This window comes from Artemia franciscana, chromosome 19, assembly GCF_032884065.1.
Source record: "Artemia franciscana chromosome 19, ASM3288406v1, whole genome shotgun sequence".
Lineage (NCBI taxonomy): Eukaryota > Metazoa > Arthropoda > Branchiopoda > Anostraca > Artemiidae > Artemia > Artemia franciscana.
The window spans coordinates 3,997,463-4,021,364 of NC_088881.1; the positions used below are offsets into that span (position 1 = coordinate 3,997,463).

General features: G+C 38.0%; 1 protein-coding gene across 5 annotated transcripts in view; it reads left to right on the forward strand.

Moving 5' to 3' along the window:
- The first annotated feature begins 2,268 nt into the window (after positions 1-2,268).
- The window catches only part of LOC136039176 (uncharacterized), a 40,737-nt gene continuing 19,103 nt past the window's right edge, over positions 2,269-23,902 (forward strand). For 3 of the 5 annotated variants that reach the window (XM_065722691.1, XM_065722693.1, XM_065722694.1), the window contains exons 1-3: positions 2,269-2,411; positions 11,199-11,609; positions 14,584-15,818. In XM_065722691.1, the coding sequence (XP_065578763.1) occupies positions 11,453-11,609; positions 14,584-15,818 (1,392 nt within the window). In that variant the 5' untranslated portion in view covers positions 2,269-2,411; positions 11,199-11,452. The remainder of the gene's footprint in view (positions 2,412-11,198; positions 11,610-14,583; positions 15,819-23,902) is intronic. The other 2 variants (XR_010620386.1, XM_065722692.1) reach the window with 1 other exon arrangement.

Sequence of the window (23,902 nt, forward strand, 5' to 3'; positions counted from 1 at the left end):
CTGAACTCGTTTTCAAATAAATCACATTTTGTTGATTTTTATTGTTATAGTGATGGTGGGGGGAGGGTAAAAACATCTAAATCATCCCCTGGCCCTGATAACCCTAGCTTAGGCTCCATTGGATGCTACTTTCACACAAAGTGAAATTTCTTGCATGTGTCATTTGAGCCCCTCAGCCACGTTTTTGAATCTTTAGACTGTTTTGATTAAAACGAATCTTTGAGCATGTTGGCCCACCCCTAAATAAAAATGACAAAAATCTGTAATATTTGGGAGCACCAAACACTTTATCACAAAATAAATAAATTATACATAAATAAACAAATTATTACTTTATCACAAAACAAGCACTTCTCCCAAAACTTTGTCTCTCGGGAAGAATTTTTAAATTCTCTCCTGAAAATACTCCATGGGCGTATCTAACATATTCTCTTATGCTTAATTCTATTTTGCGAAATCTGGAGAATAAGGGGCGAAGGGTGCAAATGATAGGGCTAAAGACTCTGCGCATGCATGTGCAAGCTGGATTTCAAGCTTTTTGTTAGGAAGGAGTTAGATTTTGGCAGTGGTGGATCTAGAGCAAAATCTTAGGGGGGGCCTAATGCGACAACGGCACCAATAAGCAAAATATTGGGGGGATGTGACAAGAGTGCCAACGATTGACCAATTTATTAAAAAAAGAATGAAAAACAAAGGAATGATGGCGTCACAAAAATATTAATGGATCCAGGGACCCCCTGGATTTCGCAATTAATCTGGCCCTCAGCCACTCACAAAATTTGACCTTTTGCTCCCATAGGTCATCCCCGGTTATCGCCATTTTCTCTATCTCACTAAAGGGGTTACCTTTCGGACTCTCACCCCCCAGTTCCTCACAAAATTCGACCTTTCATCCCCACTTTTCATTCCCGATTTTGTAGCTTCCTCCTTATGACGCCAAAAAGCAAACTGTAGGCTGTTCGTCTCCTGTCGCCCGCCTACATTTGCACATCATTATCGAGAAGAAAGAAAATATGCATTTAAAATTTGTTCTCATTGCTGTTCCTTTATGTCCGGAATTCTTTTAATGAGCTCTGGCGCATATCCAACATGACAAACAGCTTTAGGCGCCTGCTCCCGCCTTTTGTGTCGAAACTATTAATAACATTTGGCAATAAAACCGGTTTTCATAAGGGTAAACGAGACGAGAAATCGATCTATTGCATAGGCGATGGCAAACTAAATTCTTTGAAATGCGCTTGTGGAATCGATTTTGCAATCCTTAAAGCGGAGTAGAAAGAAAAATGTTTTAAATGAAAATTAATTAAATTTATTGTTTTTGAAATGGTATTGGAACAGTTTGACATAGATATGATAAATACAACGGCCTATTTTGACCTTCTGTAATACTTCATGACCTAATATAACATTTAATTGTCATGATGCTATTGATACACTAAATCACGGCTTAAAGCTCAAATGAAAGCAAATGCTGTACCTCAAATGTTGTTTGGTTTTTGTGTTTTATCTGACATCTTCTGCTAGCTCGTAATGAAAATTCACAGCGTTTGGCACATCGCCAGTTTACCAAAGGAATTTGTCATTTTTTCTGAAGCAACAAAAAAAGTTACATCTGCAATCTTACTTGTAATAATACAAATTCCCAATTAAAGGGATAGAGAAGAATTTAAAGCCCACCTGAAAGTAGTAATGTATGGTGGTGCCAATTCACAGAAATTCATAGCGGAGCAAATCTATTTTTTTAAAGATAGTGGGGGGGAGGCAAATTCGTCTTTTTTGCATTTTGAGAATGACAATATAAAAAAGGTATCTAAAATAAAACAACCCCAAAATGTTTCAAAATATAGAGGGGGAATTCTAAGAATAAATGTACATACCCTCCCCCAATTGACCAAGCATTTTTTCATCATCTTTTTCAGATGATTTGTGCAGTATAGTTTGTAATAGCTAAACATTACGAAATAGTAACAAACTGCCTTATTTCACAACCGGGTATTTTGACGCATAAATCATTATTAGTTGACCGTCCCGCTCAAACAGCTGTGCAGTCAGGTTAAAAATTTAGCCTTGAGGCATATAGTGTTACCATCAATAAATTACGGGTATTTACCCTCCGGGTAAACAAATCAAGGATTCACAACATGCAGTCCTTAGTCACTACATAAACAACGCTGTTTTCAGTCAAGGGTAATGACGTCAAAACATAAAAGTCAAATAAAGAAAATAGGCGGGGCTTCACTGATTTTGCGTGGCTTTGACATCCGGGTAAGCAGTGGGCGGGGCTTGACTCACGCCGGGGGGAGGTTTTGTTACCCAAACTCCACAATGTTCTTTTCTTTTATAAGCATTTAGGAAGGAATTAATGTGAATATTATTATAAAAATAACCATTGGAGACTACCATATTCGCTGGTAAGGGAAATAGTGTCTCTTATCGTCATTTAACTTGGATTTTTAGAAAAGAACTAGGCTAATTTATATGTAGGGAATGCCCTAGGCCTAGCCTCAGTTATAAATCAAGAGAAATTTAGGCTTCATGAATAGCTTATTAATCTGCAACTTATTTGGGGTAGCCCAAAGAACTGAAAATCAAACTATGACTAAATTGGAATAGGTCTATTTGATTATGAGATAGCCTATAAAGGCCTAGGTTATACTTCTTTCCTAGGCTATGTTGTGTAGGCCAGTAGGCCACTAAAGCAAGGTCCCTTCAGCTGATCATTTGGAGTCCAATCAAAGTTAGAGCCAATTTTCTCAAATCAAGTAAAAATGGCATTAAAACTAAACAAATGATCCATATAGCCTATTACCATAAAGTCAAAGATATACTAAGGAAAACTGACCTGTATCTCCCAATACCTGATTTATGCAAACTTAACTCAGTTTTGACAAGATTTTGAAAAAAAATAAATATCAGTTGGGGGGCAAACTGAGGTCTGGAGGGGGAGTTGTCCCCCTATCCCATAGCAAATCACGCCCCTGGGCCTAGGCCAATTTCATATAGGTTACCAGCAAAATTGTAGATGATGGGTATTTGCTTACTTGAAAACTAGCCTAGTTGGGTCATTAGAGGAGAGGGTCTAAAGCATTAATTAGCCTATGCCCTTTGAAGATCATTTGAGGAAAGTCAAAACCTGTTGCATGGTCACTTTCCTAAGTCTAAAAATAAGGAAGAAGCTTGAAAATTCAGCCTCTGAAAATATTCCTGAGTTTCATTCCCCAGCCTAACTCAACAACTTCTCAAGCTAGCAAATGTTTATCATCAAGAATTTTAGCAGTGGTGTCAATTAGGGGTATGTGCATCCCTCTAGATTTAAGAAAATACCTTTTTGGGGACATTTTCAATGAAAGATGCCTATTCTTAGCATTTTTTATGAAATGACTGTTTTGCCCCCCCCCTACATTATTGTACATAAAATTCTAATTTATCCACTTTTCTCTATCTTGGAAAGGGGTCAAGTTAGGAAAATGAAACTTTCAAGGACAGGTCTACAAGCTAAAATATGTCCTGGGAAGGTATTTTGAAGTACGTACATCCACTCCTCCCTCTAGAGGGTCCTGACCAGCCTTTAAAATCTTTACATTTTTCTAGTGAAGCCCTTGCAAAAGAAATCATCCACTTAAATGAAGTACAAAAAAACTGTGTTCAACTTCACAACTTTCCTCAATCCCAATTTATAAGATATTACAGATGTGCAAGTAGCCTACACTTCATAAATTTGAAAAAAAAGACATTGATATGACATTGATTTCTATTTAAATAACAGGAATCATATTTTCAGAAGTAAAGCCCAAGAAAAAGAGACTAATAACTGAAAAATAAAGGTAAAATGTTTTTTTGTCAAAATTTCAATAGGTCTTTCCAGGGCGTTTTTGGCCCTGGATTCATTATTGAAAGTTTCTTTTTTTCTAACCTAACCCCTTTCAGGTAGTGAAAAGTAGCTAAACTGAAATTTGACTTATCAATTAGATGAATTGCTAAGACTTAGAAATTAGAAAAGGGTTAACTTAGAAGCTTGGCAATACCTTCCCTGAGTGTTTTTTGGCCCTGAATTCATTATTTAAAGTTTCATTTTTCTAACCTAACTCCTTTCAGATAGTGAAAAGTAGCTAAACTGAAATTTAACTTATCAATTAGACAAATTGCTAAGACTTAGAAATCAGGAAAGGGTTAACTTAGAAGCTTGGCAATACCTTCCCAGAGCGTTTTTTGGCCCTGAATTCATTACTAAAAGTTTCATTTTTCTAACCTAACCCCTTTCAGATAGTGAAAAGTAGCTAAACTGAAATTTGACTTATCAATTAGACAAATTGCTAAGACTTAGAAATCAGAAAAGGATTAACTTAGAAGCTTGGCAATACCTTCCCAGAGTGTTTTTTGGCCCTGAATTCATTACTAAAAGTTTAATTTTTCTAACCTAACCCCTTTCAGATAGTGAAAAGTAGCTAAACTCAAATTTTGCCTTATTATGATTGATTTCTCTGTATTTTACCCTTATTTACACATACTGATGAAATAGAAAATTGAAAATTTCTTGATGAACAATATCATCCTCTGACTTTGAATTGTCCCTAAGCATTTGGTGCTTTTGAACCATCTTTCAACACATCAAAAAAGTGCTGAAAAGTTACTTACTTAAAGTTCCTTATAGTTGTTCAGCACCATCTGGCAGTTGCCCTGCCTGTTTGATACCCTCTGTTTGCTTGATGGGTTTGTAGACAGTTAAGTTTTTAAGTTATGTTGACCATTCAGCAAATGCATTGAATTTGTTGTTGTGTTTCTCCCATGGCTTGTCACTTTTGTTTCTGAAGCTATTGATGTTTGGTGGCATGTTCAGACAGGTTGTTCCATGTGTCAACTGCTTGTGCTGAGAAAAAGCTTGCTTGGGCTTGTTTTCAAGTATTGTAAATATTTGTGTTTTTGTATGAAAAATGTGTTATGTGAGTAAACTAGCTAGCTTGTTAAGGCTTAAGTCCAGTGAAAAGGATAGCTTGCTGATCAAGACACATTACCTTGCCAGGTCATTATAAAGTATTACTACTAACAAATCATCACAGCACCAAGCCATTTGAGGCCAACACAGCTACACACACTCCTCCTCCAATGCAGACTATTCAAACATGAGATGGCTGGGGCATTTTCTGCTGATGAAGGGTAACACAATATATTATAAAGAATATAAATACAAATTTAGAAAATTATGTTTTCTATAGAAACAGCAGCCTATTGTCATCAAATTTATATTTTGTTTAGCCTACTATTATGAATATGGGTGGACTCTTAGAAACTAATTCAAGGTTCAGGCCAATAAGGCCAATTGCCTCCACCACTAGAAAAGTAAAAAGAAACAATGTAGCACCAATAGCTGCTGGGTTGTAAATGTCCCCTTGGACATGGTATTTAGAGATGGGGTTTGTCTATCTCTTCTTCCCCCTTTATAAAAGAGAGTTAATTGGCTATGTCCTGGCATCCACCATAGTTTTCTCCCATCCTAGAAGCGCCATCCACTGGCCTGAGTAGGCAAAACCCGCCTTCAAGAAGAATAGAGAGCCACCCACCACTGGTTAGCCATCATGAAGACTGTTTTGAAAACTTACATGATTTAAACATGGATTTCCATGATATTCATTGTTGATTGAAAATCAGGGACTTGGCTTTAAGTCAAGGGGTTACACAGGATTTGTTCTATTGCAGGCAGGTGTGGTTGGAGGTAATATGTCCCATAGTGCAATATGTTCAAGGGTGCCATTTGGGTCATGTGCATAAAATATTGTATAATATACATATGAAAACTACCCATGCAGCATATACATTATAACACTTACATTGTTAAGGGGTAAGACTGAAATTGCTGCTGAGATGCTGATAACATGCCTACACCTCTGATGAGCAGGAAGTATAGGGGATGAGCTCAGGGTGGAACAAGTATTTGCTACAGGCTATGTCCTAACAGCATAAAATGGCAGTCAGGAATATGGACAGCAAAGCTGGTTAATAAGCCTTTCTAGTGAAAACTTCTGTTGGTTTTTATGGTGCTTGATATTAACCAAGTGACATATAGCAACTGCAAATTCTGTTGGTCTGTCTGTCAGTCCTGGTTTTGCTACTTTAGGCACTTCCAGGTAAGCTAGGACAAAGAAATTTGGCAGGCTTATCAGGGAAAGGACCAGATTATATTAGAAATAGCCATTTTCCTGATTTGACCACCTGGGTGGGAGATTGGGGGGGGGGGTTAATTTGGAAAAAATAGAAAAAATGAAGTATTTTCAACTTACAAATGGTTGATCAGATCTTAATGAAATTCAATGTTTGGAAGGATATCGTGTCTCAGAGCTCTTATTTCAAATCCCGACCGGATTTGGTGACATTGGGGGGGGGGGCTGGGAGGGGGGAACCTAAAATCTTGGAAAACACTTAGAGTGGAGGGATAGGGATGAAACTTGGTGGGAGAAATAAGCACAAGTCCTAGATACATGATTGACATAACTGGAACGGATCCGCTCTCTTTAAGGTAGTTGAGGGGGGGGGGTTAATTCTGAAAATTAAAAAAATGAGGTATTTTTAACTTACGAACGGGTGATCGGATCTCAATGAAATTTGATATTTAGAAGGATATCTTGTCTCAAAGCTCTCATTTTAAATCCCGACCAGATCTGGTGACATTGGGAGGGGGACCTAAAATCATGGAAAACGCTTAGAGTGGAGGGATCGGGATGAAACTTAGTTGGAAAAATAAGCAGAAGTCTTATATACGTGATTGATATAATTGGAACGGATCCGATCTATTGGGGGGGGGGGGGTTAATTCTGAAAAATTAGAAAAAATTACGTATTTTTAACTTACGAAGGGGTGATGGGATCTTCATGAAACTTCATATTTAGAAGGACCTCGTAACTCAGATCTCTTATTTTAAATCTCAACTGGATCCAGCATCATTGGGGGGCATTTGGGGGGGGGGGCGGAAATCTTAGAAAATACTTAAAGCAGAGAGATCAGGATGAAACTGAGGTATTTGTAGCTTATGAACAGGTGATCAGATCTTAATGAAGTTTGATATTTAGAAGGATCTTGTGCTTTAAAGCTCTAATTTTAAATTCCGACTAGATCCTGTGACATTGGGGGAGTTGGAGGGGGAATCCGGAATTCTTAGAAAACGTGAAAATCGGGGTATTTTTATCTTACGAACAGGTGATCGGACCTAAATGAAACTTAATATATAGAAAGATCTTATGTCTCAGATGCTCCATTTTCGACTCGAATTGGATCCGGGGACATAGGGGGTTGGAGGAGGGAAACAGAAATCTTGGAAAACGCTTATAGTGGAGAGATCGGGATGAAACTTGATGGGAAGAATAAGCACAAATTCTAGATACGTGATTGACATAATTGGAACGGATCCGTTCTCTTTGGAGGAGCTGAGGGGTGTTAATTTGGAAGAATTAGAAAAATTGAGGTATTTTTAACTTAAGAACGGGTGACTGGATCTTATTGAAATTTGATATTTAGAAGGAATTCATGTCTCAAAGCTCTTATTTCAAATCCTGACCAGATCTGTTGACATTGGGGGGAGTTGGAGGGGGAAATCGGAAATCTTGGAAAACGCTTAGAGTGGAGGAATCGGGATGAAGCTTGGTGGATAGTAAGCAAATGTCGTAGATACGTGATTGCCGTAACCGTACTAGATTCGCTCTCTTTGGGGGATTTAGGGGAGGGGTTCAGCGCTTTGGCGAGTTTGGTGCTTCTGGACGTGCTAAGACGATGAAAATTGGTAGGCATGTCAGGGAGCTGCATAAATTGACTTGATAAAGTCGTGGGGGGCTAAAGGGAGAGGAAAATTAGAAAAAATGAGGTATTTATAACTTACGAGTGGGTGATCGGATCTTAATGAATTTTGATATTTAGAAGGAAATCTTGACTCAGAGCTCTTATTTTAAATCCCAACCGGCATTAAGCCTCTGATTTTCCTTTTAAATCAATCTATTGGTTCGTAGAATTTTGTTAGAGCTCATACCATATGAGCTCTTGGCTCTTCTTGCCTCGTCACAAGTGCCATATGAGCTCTTAGCTCTTGTTTTTGTGGGTTTTACCTATCACTAAGACAGATTCAAACTGATTCAATATTGGTGTGACAGCTTTCTGTTAGTTGTAAAGACCAATAGAGTGGAATACCAACTCACTAATACCACTCTAATCTAACACTGAAACCAAATGGTCTAAAAAACATAATTTAAGCTGTATGACTTGGTCTGAGCCATTTCAGGCTCTGGTAACTTAATGCATATTTTATGTTAATAGGTTATTACGTGCAAGCCAAGTAAGTTATTGGTCTTCTATCAATTGGGTCCACGGACCCCATGTATACAGAATTTTCGTACTGTTTAGCAGGCATTTTGAAGTTCTTGACACGTGATAAGCATGTCTTAATGATCTGATATTTATTGAAGAACAGCATCTTGTTCTACTCCAGTTTTTTTTTGTATTTTAAAATAACAGAATACTGTATAACTGCTATCAAAAATATATTGGAAAACTAACACTAAAATATCACATAGTTTTTGCTCGTGATCCCCCTCCTTTGATATCCATCTTAGTGAAATGAAAAATAATGTATATCCACCTCCCCCTTTTTATCACCCTGCTTAATGAAAATCATTTGTTCTGTTGTTGTTTTTTTTATTCTACCTGTCATAATTTGACTTAAAAAAAAGAAGCAAGAACATGAAGTCTTCATTCAATTCTATTTTCTTATTAATTTGAATTACTTTGTCTGATTTCCCAACTCTGGCATTTTTAAATGAATATCTGGCTATGTTTAAAACAAGATTTTCTTTTGGAATTATTTTGCCAAAATGTAAAATACCAGTGTCTGAGGACCTTTCCTTGAAAAAAAAAATGAAACACTTCAAGCTTTCTGCTAGCCTTTGATATATATATCTAACTATAATCTCCTGAGGGATCTGCTAATTTGTCGCTGTTAGCAATCAGATGAAAGAGGCAACCGGTGAAATGAAAGCTTGTTGCCATCTTTTTTTTACTTCTTAATAAAGGACTGAGCCAAAAAAAACCCATCAATACAGTCAGTTGTAAGCACAACAGACAGTTCTAGTAGGAAAATAGTAGCCCGATATATTTCTTCTGACAAATACAAGTCCTAGTTTTGATAGGCAGGGCTATATAGACCTGCCTTGACTAGTTGATTTTAGATTTTTTTTTTGTTTTGTTTTCACTGTCACCAGTTGGCATTTGCAAGTTGCGTGCTTTTAAGTGTACTGGGAAATGGGTGAATTGTAAAACTTATCCTGCTCTGGTGACTGGCAACTATTTTGCCAGTAATGGTTTATTACACTACTACTATGATAGGTCATCAAGATTCTGAGCAGTCACTCCTCCTAAACTCCGAGAATCCACTACCGAAAACAGCTTTATTACAGCGTTAAGCTGTTATTTGCCAATAGAACCATTCTAGGGATATATACCTAAAGATTTATTTCTAGGGATATATACCCAAGGATTTGTGTCTAGGATTTACACCTCTTGGCTCGTTTTCAAGAAGGTAAAATTAAGTTCAGGGGAAAGAGTAAATTATCGCCCACAGAATGAGAAATGTAATTTTCACTGTTCAAGATGAATGAAAACTATGCAAGTAAATGAACATTAAGCCATTTTGACCAATGACCAGAATCAGCATCTGGTAAACGGAATGGGATTTAGATAATACCATCTGGCAAATTGGTTACAGATTACTCTCAAAATATGAAAAAAACAGGGTTGGAGTGTACCCACTATAAGTATGATAAGTCAAATTACCTAAGGCTAAAAGAAAGACCAAACGAGATATGTTCATGTTTATTTGTCTGTGGAGGAAGGTAACACAATTTGTTGGGGTGCACGCGCCATCTTGGTCAGACATAAGGGGTTATTCTAAATAGACACACCTAATAAAATTAACTAAATAAAATTCATGTATTTTGAAAAGAAGTAAAATGTTATTATGAAATTTTATCCCAAGTTCTTCAAAAATTAAGAAATACTTCAAAATAAGAAAAACCCAAAACATTATATTTAAAGATTCTGGATATATAACATTAGACAAGGCTAGTAGCGTAGACATTTAGCAGTAGAAGTCTTAGCAAGTCAACGTTAATTTTGAATCTGAGAATTACACATAATCAAAATATAAATCATGACACTTTTCATATGATAGCCTCTTTCCAGGGCCGGATTTAAACCCTTGGAGCCCCTAGGCGGCATTTTTTTGGAGGGGGGAGAGATTAATGGAAAAATAGATCTGTTCCCGGGATAGTGGAACAGAAGGCAACTGATGAGCCAAAAGTAATGCGTGAGAGAGGTGATACCGAACTTTCAAGTGCTATTTTTGAGACATCTGACACTTTATAAGCGGCTAAGGAATTCTTGTGTTGTTTTAAAATCACTTTTCTGTGAATAGGTCGCATAGTAGCAAAGTGCACCTGGCACTTTGACAATAAATCACATCAGTCCAGTTTTTGTTACGAAAAAAATTGCTCAGTGTTTAATCGCCCCTCGGCATTGTGTGCCCCTAGGCCCGGACCTTGTGGCCTGCCTCCCTCCCTTTTGGTCGCATTCGGGGCACCTGTCAAACTTTAAGTAATTAACCATGCTAAATGCCTAGAATTTTCACATATAATGTTTTGTTGTTTTTTTCTTATTTTTATTGTTGTTAAGGAATTATTAAAAAAATAATTAGTAGACTACTTAAGGGTAAAAAAATATCCTTGGAATATATGAGTCAAGAAAATATTGACAACAAAACGCGTTTAGTTTAGATTCAAGTGTAGTCAGTTACGTCTTGTTGGTGATTCGATTTGAAATTGCCCCGCTGAAACATTCACAATTAAGATGGGAGATTTCCTTTCCTGACAAATATGAGTTATTCTCTCAGATCAATCAAAAGTAAAAAAAAGGAAAGAAAAAAGAATCCGTACCAATCCATTGTTTTTGAGATATTGTCTTGCTAAAGTTTACAGAAACACTATTTACAAAGACCAAATTCTAGGAATATTGGTTTGTTGCTGGAAACCTCCTTGGGATATCTTCGCAGCAGAGGGGGAATATTTGATATTACATTTTACCAGGGATTTTTATCGGTGGAATAGTGCCTGATTCTTATGAAGATAGTTGAAATTTGTATCGGACTCACATATTTATTGCCTGGATAGATTCTAGATTAAATAGAAAAAGTTCTTAACGCATGGATGTTTAAATGGCCACCAACTGTCTGGCAAGAACAATCTACACAAGCATCGATGGTCAGAGAGAGGCAGACCTTAACACAGTCTTTATTGGTTGAAATTCTTATAACCCTTAGAAGAAACCTTCAGAAACGTTTTGTGGTGGCATGACAGAACGAGCACGAGGAGACAAAACGCTTGCTGTCTAGAGACTTATAAATTAATACATCTTTGGTTAAAATATGGGGAAAAAGCGTAATAAGCGTGGACTTCACTTAGCGAGCGGACAAAAGCACAGGGAACAGCTAATGCAATCTTACATAAGCCGTGGAAGACCAAGACTCCCCAAACATTTGCTTCACTTGGATAAAATGCCTCTCCAAGAGGAGTCAACCATTTGTAAGTATCACTCGTTTATCTAAGTAGTTTGGGACCTGTCAAGGCACAAAAAGTAAACGTATAGTATACTGCTTTGAGAGGGTTGGGGAAGAATTGCCCCTCCTAACACAAAATTGTAGTCGCTTTGTTCCCTCTACCTCCTCTTAGCAGTATCCCCGGAAAACCAGTTTTAACTTGATCCCCTAGCCATGAGACCAAACAGGGCAGACCGACCAAAACTATAATATACCTACTGGTACTTGTGTATTATACGAGAAACTCTTGAGAATTTTGGATCGCGAGGATAAGATAGGACAATAACCGGTTAGTTTGCAATACACAGTGATAGAATATACTGTCTCACCACGGATGTTCAAATTAAGATGTGGAATTTGCCAGGGACCGAAGAACAGGCAATTATATTCTCCAGGATAAGGGGTTGTTGCCCAAAACAATGTTGCGTCAATGGGCACCATGACTTTGTACTCTTACAAGAAGCAACATCTTTGGAAGCGTAAAACTAGACCATGTTTGAAAAACGTCAATTTGCTCGTCACTACCTGGTGTTAAAAAAGTAAATATCATTTATTAGGTATTGTATTTTCATCATATTTTGTTTCAATTCATTAGCATTAACCAAACTTCACTTCTCGAGTGTTTCTCGTATAATACATAAGTACCTACCAACTACTCATGGGAAAAGTTCTTCCTTTCTGTTTAATCCAATGCTTAATTCATGTGGTCGCGTAAAATAGAGTAATGTCGATATTTTATCCACAAATTTAACTTCTACCCAAAAGTAAATATAATCTCTATTGCTTGTTGAGGTATCAGTGAGCTATGATGAGAACGCTTTTTTTGGTGGTGAGTATATACGGAATATTTAAGTTAAAGAAACAGGGGGATAGAAAATTCTTGAATTAAAATTTGTTCTGATTGACGTGTCCTGCGAATTTATCGACACTAACCAACATCAGTAGTTGGATGGCTTGTAAAAGGGGACGGGGAGGGGGAGTCAAAAAGCGAATAGCCTAGTCAAGCGTGCGTAAGTTAGTTTCCGAGGGCTCTCTTTGTTAGGGGGTGAAGGGCTGGGCTAGACATTATATAAAACAAGAATATTGAAAAAGTCAGAATATGCTGTAAAGATTAAACAAGAGAAATTTTTTTTTAAGATGCTCAAATTACTTAATTACGTTATTCTTTGGGTTTTATTTATGGTTAGCGCAATTTTTATGGCACTTGGTATCTACCAAGTGACATATAGTGATCGCAAATTCTTTCGGTCGGTCTGTCTGTCTGTCCCGGTTTTGGCTAGTTTAGGCACTTCCAGGTAAGCTAGGACGATGAAATTTGGTAGGGGTATCAGGAACCAGACCAGATTACATTAGAAATTGTCGTTTCCCCGATTCGACCATCCGGAGGGGAGTGGGGGACGGTTAAATTGGAAAAATTAGAAAAAATGAGGTACGAGCGGGTGATTGGATCTTAATGAATTTTGATATTTAGAAGGACCTCGTGACTCAGAGCTCTTATTCTAAATCCTGACCGGCATTAAGCCTCTGATTTTCCTTTTAAATCAATCTGTTGATTCTTAGAATTTTGCTATAGCTCATACCATATGAGCTCTTGGCTCTTCTGTCCTCGTCACAAGTGCCTTGTGAGCTCTTAGCTCTTGTTTAAACTGTCTGCTGGTTTTGTATCGTTTTTCAAACGTGTGTGTCCAAAAAGTGACTAAATTGTAAATTTCCCTCCACCTTTTATTGTCATTTTCTGGTATTTTCAATTGAAAAAAAAAGATAAAACTTTCACCCCCCTCTTAATTTTGGAAAATATGTTTTGTCCCTCCCCCTAAATTCGACGGTATCGATTCGGAGAAACGCCAAAAATTAGTGATATATTACTGTTATGAACAAAATGGATTGTGAGAAGTGATGCTTGTTACAAAAATACAAAATATAAACATAAAAAACTATGTACTAAAATAGTTATCACGACACCAACAATCATAAATAAATTTAACCTCGATTTCTTTTTCAAATAATTTCGTCTTTTTGATTAAATTTGTGTCAGAAGTCTGGGCATTCTTCACAGTTAGTAGACACAGGCAAGCCATTCAAAGGATCGTAAATCCTTGCAAAAAAAAAACTGTGTTTACCAGTTCATCTGCTTACTGTGTCGACCTTTTCCTTTTCTCATCAGTGACAAAACAATGTGAACATCATTAATGTTAATTGGGGGAGTTAATTGTATGTTCATTGCTTCAAGAATTTTAAGAATACACTTTTTCTTTTTTCATCGACCTATCTCTTGTCTTGGTATTTTTGTCCAGGAAAATTCTAAAAAAAATTACACATTTGCCCTCTGCAAATTTTGACGAATAAATTTTACCCCGCTCCCCGCCTAAATTCTCGTGAATTGACGCCAGTGGTAACCTTAGTAAGCTTATAAATCGTAAAAGTGGATGTTGTTACTTATATAGTAAAGACCTTTTGTAGCATATGGACGCGTTGGTTATAATAGTGCTGTCAACTATTTTTTTATATATATAATTGAACTACTTGTTTGTAATTTGTATCTTCCTCTGTTTTCTAAACTATATCCCTGAGATCGGTTCAGAGGATCTCCCTTTCCAGAAATACAAAAAAATGTGGCGGTGTGATTGCCCCCTCTCCTATTAATAATCCTTTATCTTCATCTACGAGCCCTACCTGTGGGCTGTCATGTCTTTATCACCGGTCTTACGCTTTGGAGGAGAGAGGGTAAAACTAAAATAATTAATTTTTAGGTCACTATTTTTAGTCGTCTGTAGGTAGGGTGTCCTGGGTCAATCTCAAAGAAGAAGAAAATCCTCCCCGCACTCCTTCAGTATGCAGTTGTGTCGAACAACATGACTTGATTCAATGGTATAATATCCAGTGTCTAGCTTCATTATTAAATACATTTTAATTTGAAGTTTACTCCCAAATGTTACTTCATTACGATTTTTCTCTTATAGTTTTGGAAAATATGGCTACAGTCAAGTTAGAAAAAAGAGATGACGATGACGAAATTGAAGCGCTTGCTGCTAAGATGGCTGAGGCTAACAAGGCCAAGTTAGCTCAGCAGCAGCAACAGCAAGCCCAGCTAGCAAATGGCCTAACACCTGTTCTGATAAGACCTGGTCAACCAGGAATCAGCAGCTTTTTCAGAGCCACTGGTCAACCAACACCAGCTCCAGCGCCCGTTGTACCACAAGATGACGACGACACAGCAAAAGGAAGGTTTGGTTGGGAGACTGTTGGTTCTATACCTTTCCCACATATTTTTAGACATGGTGAAAAATATGTACCTGTGACATTATTCGAACAAAAAGTATTGGAAAAGCTCAAATATCTTTTAAAACCAGACATTTACAGTTGTACGTGTATAAGAAGTGTATATGTAACACCCAATGAAGCACGGCTCCTATGTGACATAAACGCTAGGCATTGTGATTTCTATTATTTCAAGAGTCAAAATCCTTTCACTTTGAACGACTTGCTTGTGAAAGTTAGTGATGCTAAAGAATTTTACTCGTTTCTTGAAGTTGTTCACAAGAAATTGACCAAAAGGTCTACAGATCCTTCAGACAGGTGTGGTTTCTACAAAATCAATGGTGAGTCTGTGGTACCGTATACTATGAAAGCTGGTGTAAAATTCGTTCCTCTTTTTTATTTTGAAGGTGAAACTGACAATTTGAAAACTAAATCAGAAATTATATCTGGCTGGGACCTTAGTTATCTTAAATTTTGCTGTAAAGTGCAAGGGATTAGGAATGAGTTGTTTGCAAATGATCAATATGCAGTGGTTAGTATGGCAGATATTAAAGAACACTTTCCCGTTGGAACAGAATTTGTCGAATATTGGCCAAACGAACCCAATATATCTTTAAATGGATATAGTAATTCTGTCTTATCAGCTGCGGGCGTATGGACGCGAATGCCTACAACTCCCCCTGAGGCATTTACATTTACGGAACAACAAAAAAACATTCCTGCTTCAAGGGTGCTAGTCTCTGCACAAAATACGATACTCACCCCTTCTGCACCTATTCGAAGTCAACCCCAAGGGAAAGAGCCAGCAAGGACAATGCAAGGAGTTCAGCAACGTCCTCAGATTGTGACATCAAACGGAACACCGGTTTATATGACAGGATGGCCTGGTATGATCAATGGTGGATTCCAGGGACAAATATTGCACAATAATGTATTAGTAAGTTGCATTCATCTCTCACTTTTTTCATTCTCTGTTTTTTCATTCTTCATCCAACTGTCTGTCCTACTATGTCTCTTGTCACCCCTCTTTATCCCTCACTTCTGCTTTCTTCAACCCTATCTGTCAGTTTCTCTTTCCTGTCACTTCTCTGTCTTTATATCCTTCTATCTATCCTCCCACTCTCTGTCAGCTTCTCTTTTCTCTAGTTTCTGTCTATTTATTCGGTACTGCTTTCTCGCTTTTTTATGGCACTTGATATTACCCAATGACATATAGCAATCGCAATTTCTGTCGGTCTGTCTGTCGGTCCCAGTTTTGCTAGTTTGGGCACTTCCAGATAAGCTAGAAAGATTAAATTTGGCGGACGTATCAGGGACCAGACCAGGTTATATTAGAAATAGTCGTTTTCCCGATTTGACCGTCTGGGGGGGGGCGGTTAATTCGAAAAAATAGAAAAAACAAGGTATTTTTAACTTACGAACGGGGGATTGGATCTTAATGGAATTTGATATTTAGAAGGATATTGTGTCTCAGAGCTCTTATTTTAATTTCCGACCGGATCTGGTGACATCGGGGGGGGGGGGAGTTAGAGGGAAAACCGGGAAGTCTTGGAAAACGCTTAGAGTGGAGAGATTGTAATGAAACTTGGTGGGAAGAAGCTCTTGGCTTTTTTGACCTCGTCACAAGTGCCATATGAGCTCTTATTAAGCTTTATTAAATACAAGACCGTTTACAAAGGGGAGATTCTAAAACCCGTCTGATCAAGTTCCCTTGTAAGTTTCATCGTCCAGGGCTCCAAGCCATTTCTCTTTGGTCTTTAACTTATTTTTATGGCACTTGGTATTTACCAAGTGACATATAGCGATCGCAAATTCTGTCGGTCTGTCTGTCCCGGTTTTGCTAGTTTAGGCACTTCCAGATAAGCTAGGACGATGAAATTTGGCAGGCGTATCAGGGACCAGACTAAATTAGAAATAGTCGTTTTCCCGATTCGATTATCTGGGGGGGGGGGGGAGTGGGGGACGGTAAATTCAGAAAAACTAGAAAAAACGAGGTATTTTTAACTTACGAATGGGTGATCGGATCTTAATGAAATTTTTTATTTAGAAGGATATCGTGGCTCAAAGCTCCTAATTTAAATCCCGACCGAATCCAGTGACATGGGGAGGGGGAGGCTGGAGAGGGAAACCTAAAATCTAGGAAAACGCTTAGAGTGGAAGGATCGGGATGAAACTTAGTGGGAAAAATAAGCACAAGTCTAAAATACGGAACTGAAGTAACCGGATCCGCTCTCTTTAGGGGGGTTGGTAATTCAGAAAAATTGGAAAAAATGAGACATTGAAACTTACGAACGGGTGATCGGATCTTAATGAAATTTGCTATTTAGAAGGATCTTGTGCTTCAGAGCTCTTATTTTAAATCCCGACCAGATCCGGTGACATTGGGGGGAGTTGGAGGGGGAGATCGGAAAACGTGAACATTGAGGTATCTGTATCTTACGACTTGATATATCGGATCTGAATGAAACTTGATGTATAGAAAGATGTCTTGTCTCAAATGCTCCGTTTTTAATTCGAATCAGAATTGGGGCCACTGGGGGTTTGAGGGGGGAAACAGAAATCTTGGAAACTGGAAATTTTGGTAAACACTTAGAGTGGAGAAATCGGGATGAAACTTGACGGGAGAAATAAGCACAAGTTCTAGATATGTGATTGACATAATTGGAATGGATCCTCTCTATTTGGGGGAGTTGGGGGGGGGGGGTCCAGTGCTTTGGCGAGTTCGGTGCTTCTGGACGTGCTAGGACGATGAAAATTGGTAGGTGTGTCAGACATCAGCACACATTTACTTGATAACAGTTGTAACCAGAAGAACGGGTAACCAGATCTTAATAAAATTTGATATTTAGACTCATGTCTCAGAGCTCTTATTTTAAATTCCAACCAGGTCTGGTGACATTGGGGTGAGTTTGAGGGGGAAACCGAAAATCTTGGAAAATGCTTAGAGTAAAGAGATTGGGATGAAACTTGGTGGGTAGAATAAGCAAATGTCGTAGATACGTGATTGATGTATCCGGAATGGATCCGCTCTCTTTGGGTGGGGGGTCAAGTGCTTTGGCGAGTTCGGTGCTTCTGGACGTGCTAAGACGATGAAAATTGGTAGGGGTGTCAGGGACCTGCACAAATTGACTTGATAAAGTCGTTTTCCCCGAGTCGACCATCTGGGGAGGGCTGAAGGGAGAGGAAAAATTAGAAAAAATGAGGTATTTTTAACTTATGAGTGGGTTATCGGATCTTAATGAATTTTGATATTTAGAAGAACTTCGTGTCTCAGAGCTCTTATTCTAAATCCCGACCGGCATTAAGTCTCTGGTTTTCCTTTTAAATCAATCTATTGGTTCTTAAAATTTTGCTAGAGCTCATGCCATATGAGCTCTTGGCTCATGGCTCTTCTGACCTCGTCACAAGTGCCGTATGAGCTCTTAGCTCTTGTTAATTAATTATAATTAAAATATAATCCAAGGTAACCTTTAGACGAGGTATAATATATTGTAGCTATGCTAGGGGTGTGAGGGTATCACTGGATTCACTGGGCTGGAAGATAAGCTTGTTGGGGTACCTGACTTTCTCACTCGTGGAAAGCTATTTCGACCAACCATCAAGGTAGCTTGTCCGTGATATCGGATTAATTACCTTCATAGGTGCATATACTCCACAGGAGAATTGGCACGGATAAATCACTCAATATTCCACAGTAATAAAGCTGGCCTCATAGGTAAACTAAGGACGAACTAAAATATGTTACACTGGGGGGGGGGCATGTTTTAATTTATCCACATGCGTTTGGACAGTTTTTGTTGTTGCAAAATTCCACTCCCTCTTCATTGCAATCGCATATCAAGGTACACTTCTTTGACTAGGGATTTAAGAGGAATCGATACCTTAAAGATCATTTGCTGGCCTCAACATCGGTTAACTGTTTCGAAGATGAAGGGTCCATTTGCGAATCCTCCCGGGGAAATAGTTGTCATTCAAAGCTATTAAGAATTCGAGTTTTGAATATGAAATTATATTGGAAAGACAGTGCAACTGTGTCGACAATGTTTTTAACGAAAGTAGGTAGCACCACAAGGAACTCCCGAAATTACAAAGTTGATCAAAAGACATTTCTCAGGAGCTGATTTTAGGTTTTTTCCTAATAGGTATGTTAGGGTATTAAGGGACAGCCCTTTCCCGACCTTTAAAAAGAAAAAAAAGTCCATACTTTCTAGTGATGTAAGCTTCATTAAACCTGAATATTTCGATCTCCGGCACAAAACAAGAGAAGCTAAATGGTCTTTTTTTTCTGAGAATTTCGGAAAAATAAGTATCGGCTTTTAGTGTTATGTCGTTTATTCGGATCTCTTATTCAAGCTCTACAGGTTATGCCAAGACCTCCCAGTTAGTCCTAAATAATTTTGCCACACAAACTAAAACGTTTGTAATGAACGTGATATGGGGATCGTTTAAGGTATCGAATCCCCTTAATTTGCATTCAAAGGCGCGTATGCTCCATTTCAGCGTTGTTACGTCGAAATAGCCTTATAGTCCGTCATTTAAGCCCATCTATATCTAGTGTAGGCTGACTATCTACATTTAATATTGGTTTGAAGGAATAAACATGGCGTTGATGGAATATAATGGACGGGTGGGGTAAGCGGTTTTAGGCCTTATAATCCGAAGGCGGGTCAAGGTATAACACAAGGGCGTATAAATGTGAAATAAAAGACATTTAATGTCAGATGTCAGAAAAAATGGGGGGGGGGTAGTTGCCCTCTTTAGTTTTAATTCCTAAACAGGGCACTAGAACTTTTGCTTTCAAATCAAATGAGCCCCCCTCCCCTAAAGTGTCTATGACAACTCCTGCCATACGGAGTGACTTAATGAAAAGAAAAAAAATAATAAAGTATATAGCCCACTTCGCTCTTTACTTAGGCACGCTGCCCTGCCTATTATTACTGTTACTGCTAACAGCTCAGTACAGCTCCAAGCCCCGTTAGGCTGAAACAGCTGCGTGCGTTTCCCCTCCCATATATGTTCAAAGCTTCACTCTTTACGTCCTCCAGTGAAATTTACCTTCAAATCCTGTATATTGTCTTCTTTCCATTTTTTTCGGGGATGACTTGCTTTTTGTTTTGTCCCATAAGGATAGCTAAAAGCATGGTTGTTGGCAATGTGGCATCCATAAAACAGGCCAATCTTTCATTGTCGTACCTTCATTCTGTTGTCTCCATCCCCTCACTCCGATTGGTTTAACCATCTAAAATGTATAACTCATTATACGCATCTAGCACTAAGCCCATGAGATATTTGTGAAATAAGAAGGAGGAGTCTATTTTTAATTAAACCAGTTTCTGGTCGATGATAACAGCTGGTTCGGATTTTTGGAAGAAAGCCATAAACTAACCTATCGCTTTACAGTTCTGATAAATGGAAAAGGGCCTGTAGTCTAGCTCTTATTTATTTTTTACTGTCTGTTGCTATGCCAATGTATTGATTTGTTGTTAAATTATTTAAAAAACAAGCGCTTGTGCTCTCGAGAAATTTCATTAGCTAACCGAACTCATTGATTTGAATACGTACTGCATTTTTTGATTAACTTTCAAATTGAATTAGCAATGCTAATCTCAGTCAATTGGTATTTTGTGTTCTTCTCATTCTAATGTGAGAAATTTTGTGCTATGATACTTAGCAGAAGTAAAGAAAGATTAGATTGAGCCCAAATTTGTGGGAATTGTTTGTTGTTTTTTTTCCACCCAAATTTTGGAAGTACAAAATTGAAATTTAGAATAAATGCTGAAATGAACGAATATGATGTCACTGAATTGTTGATAGCGGGTCTTTTTCTGGGAACAAAGCAAGTATTTATCTAATTTCAACTTTTACTAAGTTTCTGAGCAATTTGCTAAAAAGAAATGCATAGGCTTCTCGTTATTGACGAAAGGAAGTTCTCCAAGGTAGCCTGGCTTAACTTATTTGATTAGGCTAGTCAAATCCATGTTAATGACCATAAATGACGAATTATGGCTTAAAACTTGGGCGCTTCGAAGGGCTTAGTAAGACATACCAAATGTTTATACAGTAATTGTGTAAAAACAGTTTTAACTGCTCGCTCATTAGCATTGATTTATTTCCTGCTTAAACGAAAAATCACAAGCGTCTTAAAATCTGGTTTTCGGTGGACTTGACGCTGTCTCAGTTAAGAGCGAAGTAGGCTAAGTATTATTTTTGTTCTCGGCCTAGGAGTAATTTTGAACCAATGGTCGTAGAAACTTCAGAGGGGGCTCATTTGATTGGAAATTCAAAGTTATAGTGTCCTTTTCAAGTATTAAATCAAAACTCTCAGGACTCCTACTGCTAATGCTGCTACTACTGCTGAACTAAATCAAGAAAGTTTATGTGCATTCAGGTTATCAAAATGGCATATGTGCTATATCTCAGGCTCAGAATGGGGCATTAGATTAAAACCTTCAGGGAAAGTTAAGGGGGGTGTAAAACTAAAGGCACTAGGTATATGTAGGTTGTCAAAATGAAGTATCAGCAATATCTTAAGATTGGCTGAGTGTATTAAGTTGAAGCTTTCAGGGCTACAACTGCCCCCTGCAGACCAAGCCCCCCTCCCGAACTCAGTTTGCCCCCTCAACTGAAATTTAGTTTCTGCAAACAAAAATCCTGTCAAAATTAAGGTAAACCTGCGTAATTCAAGTATCCAGAAAAAACAGGTCAGTTTTCTTTAGTGCCTTTATGGTAATATATGATTCATTTTTCAATGTTCACTGTCATTTTCTCTTGATTTTGGAAAATTTGGCTTCAATCTTACCCCCCCCCCCCCGCCCTAGGATTTTAACGAAATTGCGCCAGTCAAGGTATTCTTTCTCATGACCTGGGGCTAGACTATCTTGAAGAAAATTACTAGCATGTCTGAAAAAACCCGGTTTTCGGATAATCACAACTTCAATGCAGTGGACACGCTTTTTTTGTCCATGACCTGGATTTTTTTTCGAGGATGATAATTAGCGTGGCTGTACTTCCTGGTTAAGGGAAAAAGATATATATCTACAAACTTGTTTGGGTTGATCAGTATAACGATATAGTCCAGATTTTTTTTTTTTTTTTACATGACCTGGATCGAACGGAAGGTCATTAGCATATGTCAGTAAACTCGTTTTCCATAATCAATATTTAAGGAAATGGCCAAGTTTCCTTGGCCATGACCTGGACCGTCTCAACTCAAGGAAGGTCATTTACCTTAGCTATACTTTCTGGTTGAGCGAAAAAGACATATCTACGATAAATAATATACAAGACATATAAGATAATGATAATAAGAAATATATCTATATGTATCTACGTTGGTTAATCGTACGACATAGTCCTATGATTGACCAACGGTTTTTTTTTTTTTTACGGAACCTCGGATTTCAAGATAATAGAGGAATGTCATTGTGAGTTTGTTTTTCGGTTGTCAGCATTTAAGGGACTGGATAAGCTTTCCTTGGCCATGACCTGGACTGTCTCGGAGAGGGTCATTAGCTTATATTTCCTTCCTGGTTCAGCGAATTTCTCTATAAATCCTTTTACGGTTGATCGGTCTGATATAGTCCAGGTTTTCTGACATGACCTGGTATTGTACGGAAGTTCATTAGCATATGTCAGGAAACTCGTTTTTCGATAATCAGTGTTTTAGTGAAATGGAACTACCTTGGTATAGGTTCATTAGCATCGCTCTATGGCCTTAAGCGGAAGAGACATCTAGAGAAAAGAAGTTTTTGCATAATCATCATTTTTACGGTCTGTCAAGAAAGTAGGTCGTCCTCAAATGGAGTTGGAAGAGATCAAAAGAGAAGATTCAATGAAAGTTGTGACTATGTGGGAGGGGGTAAGCAGTGGAGCTTTGAATAGGTTGGGAGGGGGGTCGTTAGTTTCTTTCAGCTTAGCGTGAGGCAAGACAAAGAGGAGTGACATAACAGATGAAAAATATTTAATTTTGGTAGTATATTTTCACATTTGGGGGGTTGGGGGCAAAGTATTTGAACAGTGTGAAGTTAGAAAACAATTCTTACCTCCTAATATGCAGAATAATTGTGCCTAACACAATAGGTATGCAGACCCACTGTAATTTACACCCCCCTCCCACAATGTGCAAATATATAGCCCAAACTTGTTTCTAAAGTACTATATTTTAAACAAACTTAAGTATATTTCATTAGGATTGAGCGTCAGAGAAACAGGTTCTACTTAGATGAAGAATATAAGTTCGGGGCAATATAAGGTCGGGGGGCTATACCTTCTTAGAAAGTAAAGGCAAGTCACAACCGTTGCTGTCAGATGAAGAGTGGATATGAAAATCGGCCTTTTCTGAACCTACAAGGAAAGAAAAACCTAGTTTCTGATCTACCTAAAGGCCTAGTGTCTGATATACCTAAAGGCCTTCAGATCCAAACTTGTCTTGTTTTTGGAACAGTTACCGGTCAACAACTTGACGGACCTTCAGCAGTGCAAGATCCTCATGACCGATGCAAAAGCTGAGTTCCCCTTGTCATTTGCATGCCAGATCATCGAATACCTGCAGATGCAGTTTTAGGGGCTTTTTTTATATTCAGAGGCAGAAGTGAGGCTATTTCAGAAGCCATTTGAATCAGGTGTGGGCAGTTGCTCAGATGAATTGCAGGTCATTGAGTTGCAAGCAAATGACATCCTTAGGGACTAGTTTAAATAAGGACTTTCTAGTTTTTACAAGTTTCTGTCCCAGGAAGACCTTCCCAACGTCAAAGCTTTTGCATCACAATACTTTTTTATCTTTGGAACAAAATACTTCTGCAAGCAGACATTTTAGGCGATGAAATACGTGATTAACGATTTAAGAATAACTTCTCTATTGATAATCTCTGGTCACTGTTAATCTTAGGGACATCAAATCTAAAGCCAGAAATGTCTACTATTATGTCATCCAGGAAACAATTTAACCATTCCCACAAAAATAGGTGTCCATCTGCAGTGTATCAATGCAATATTAAATAATGATAATATAAACATGTTAAT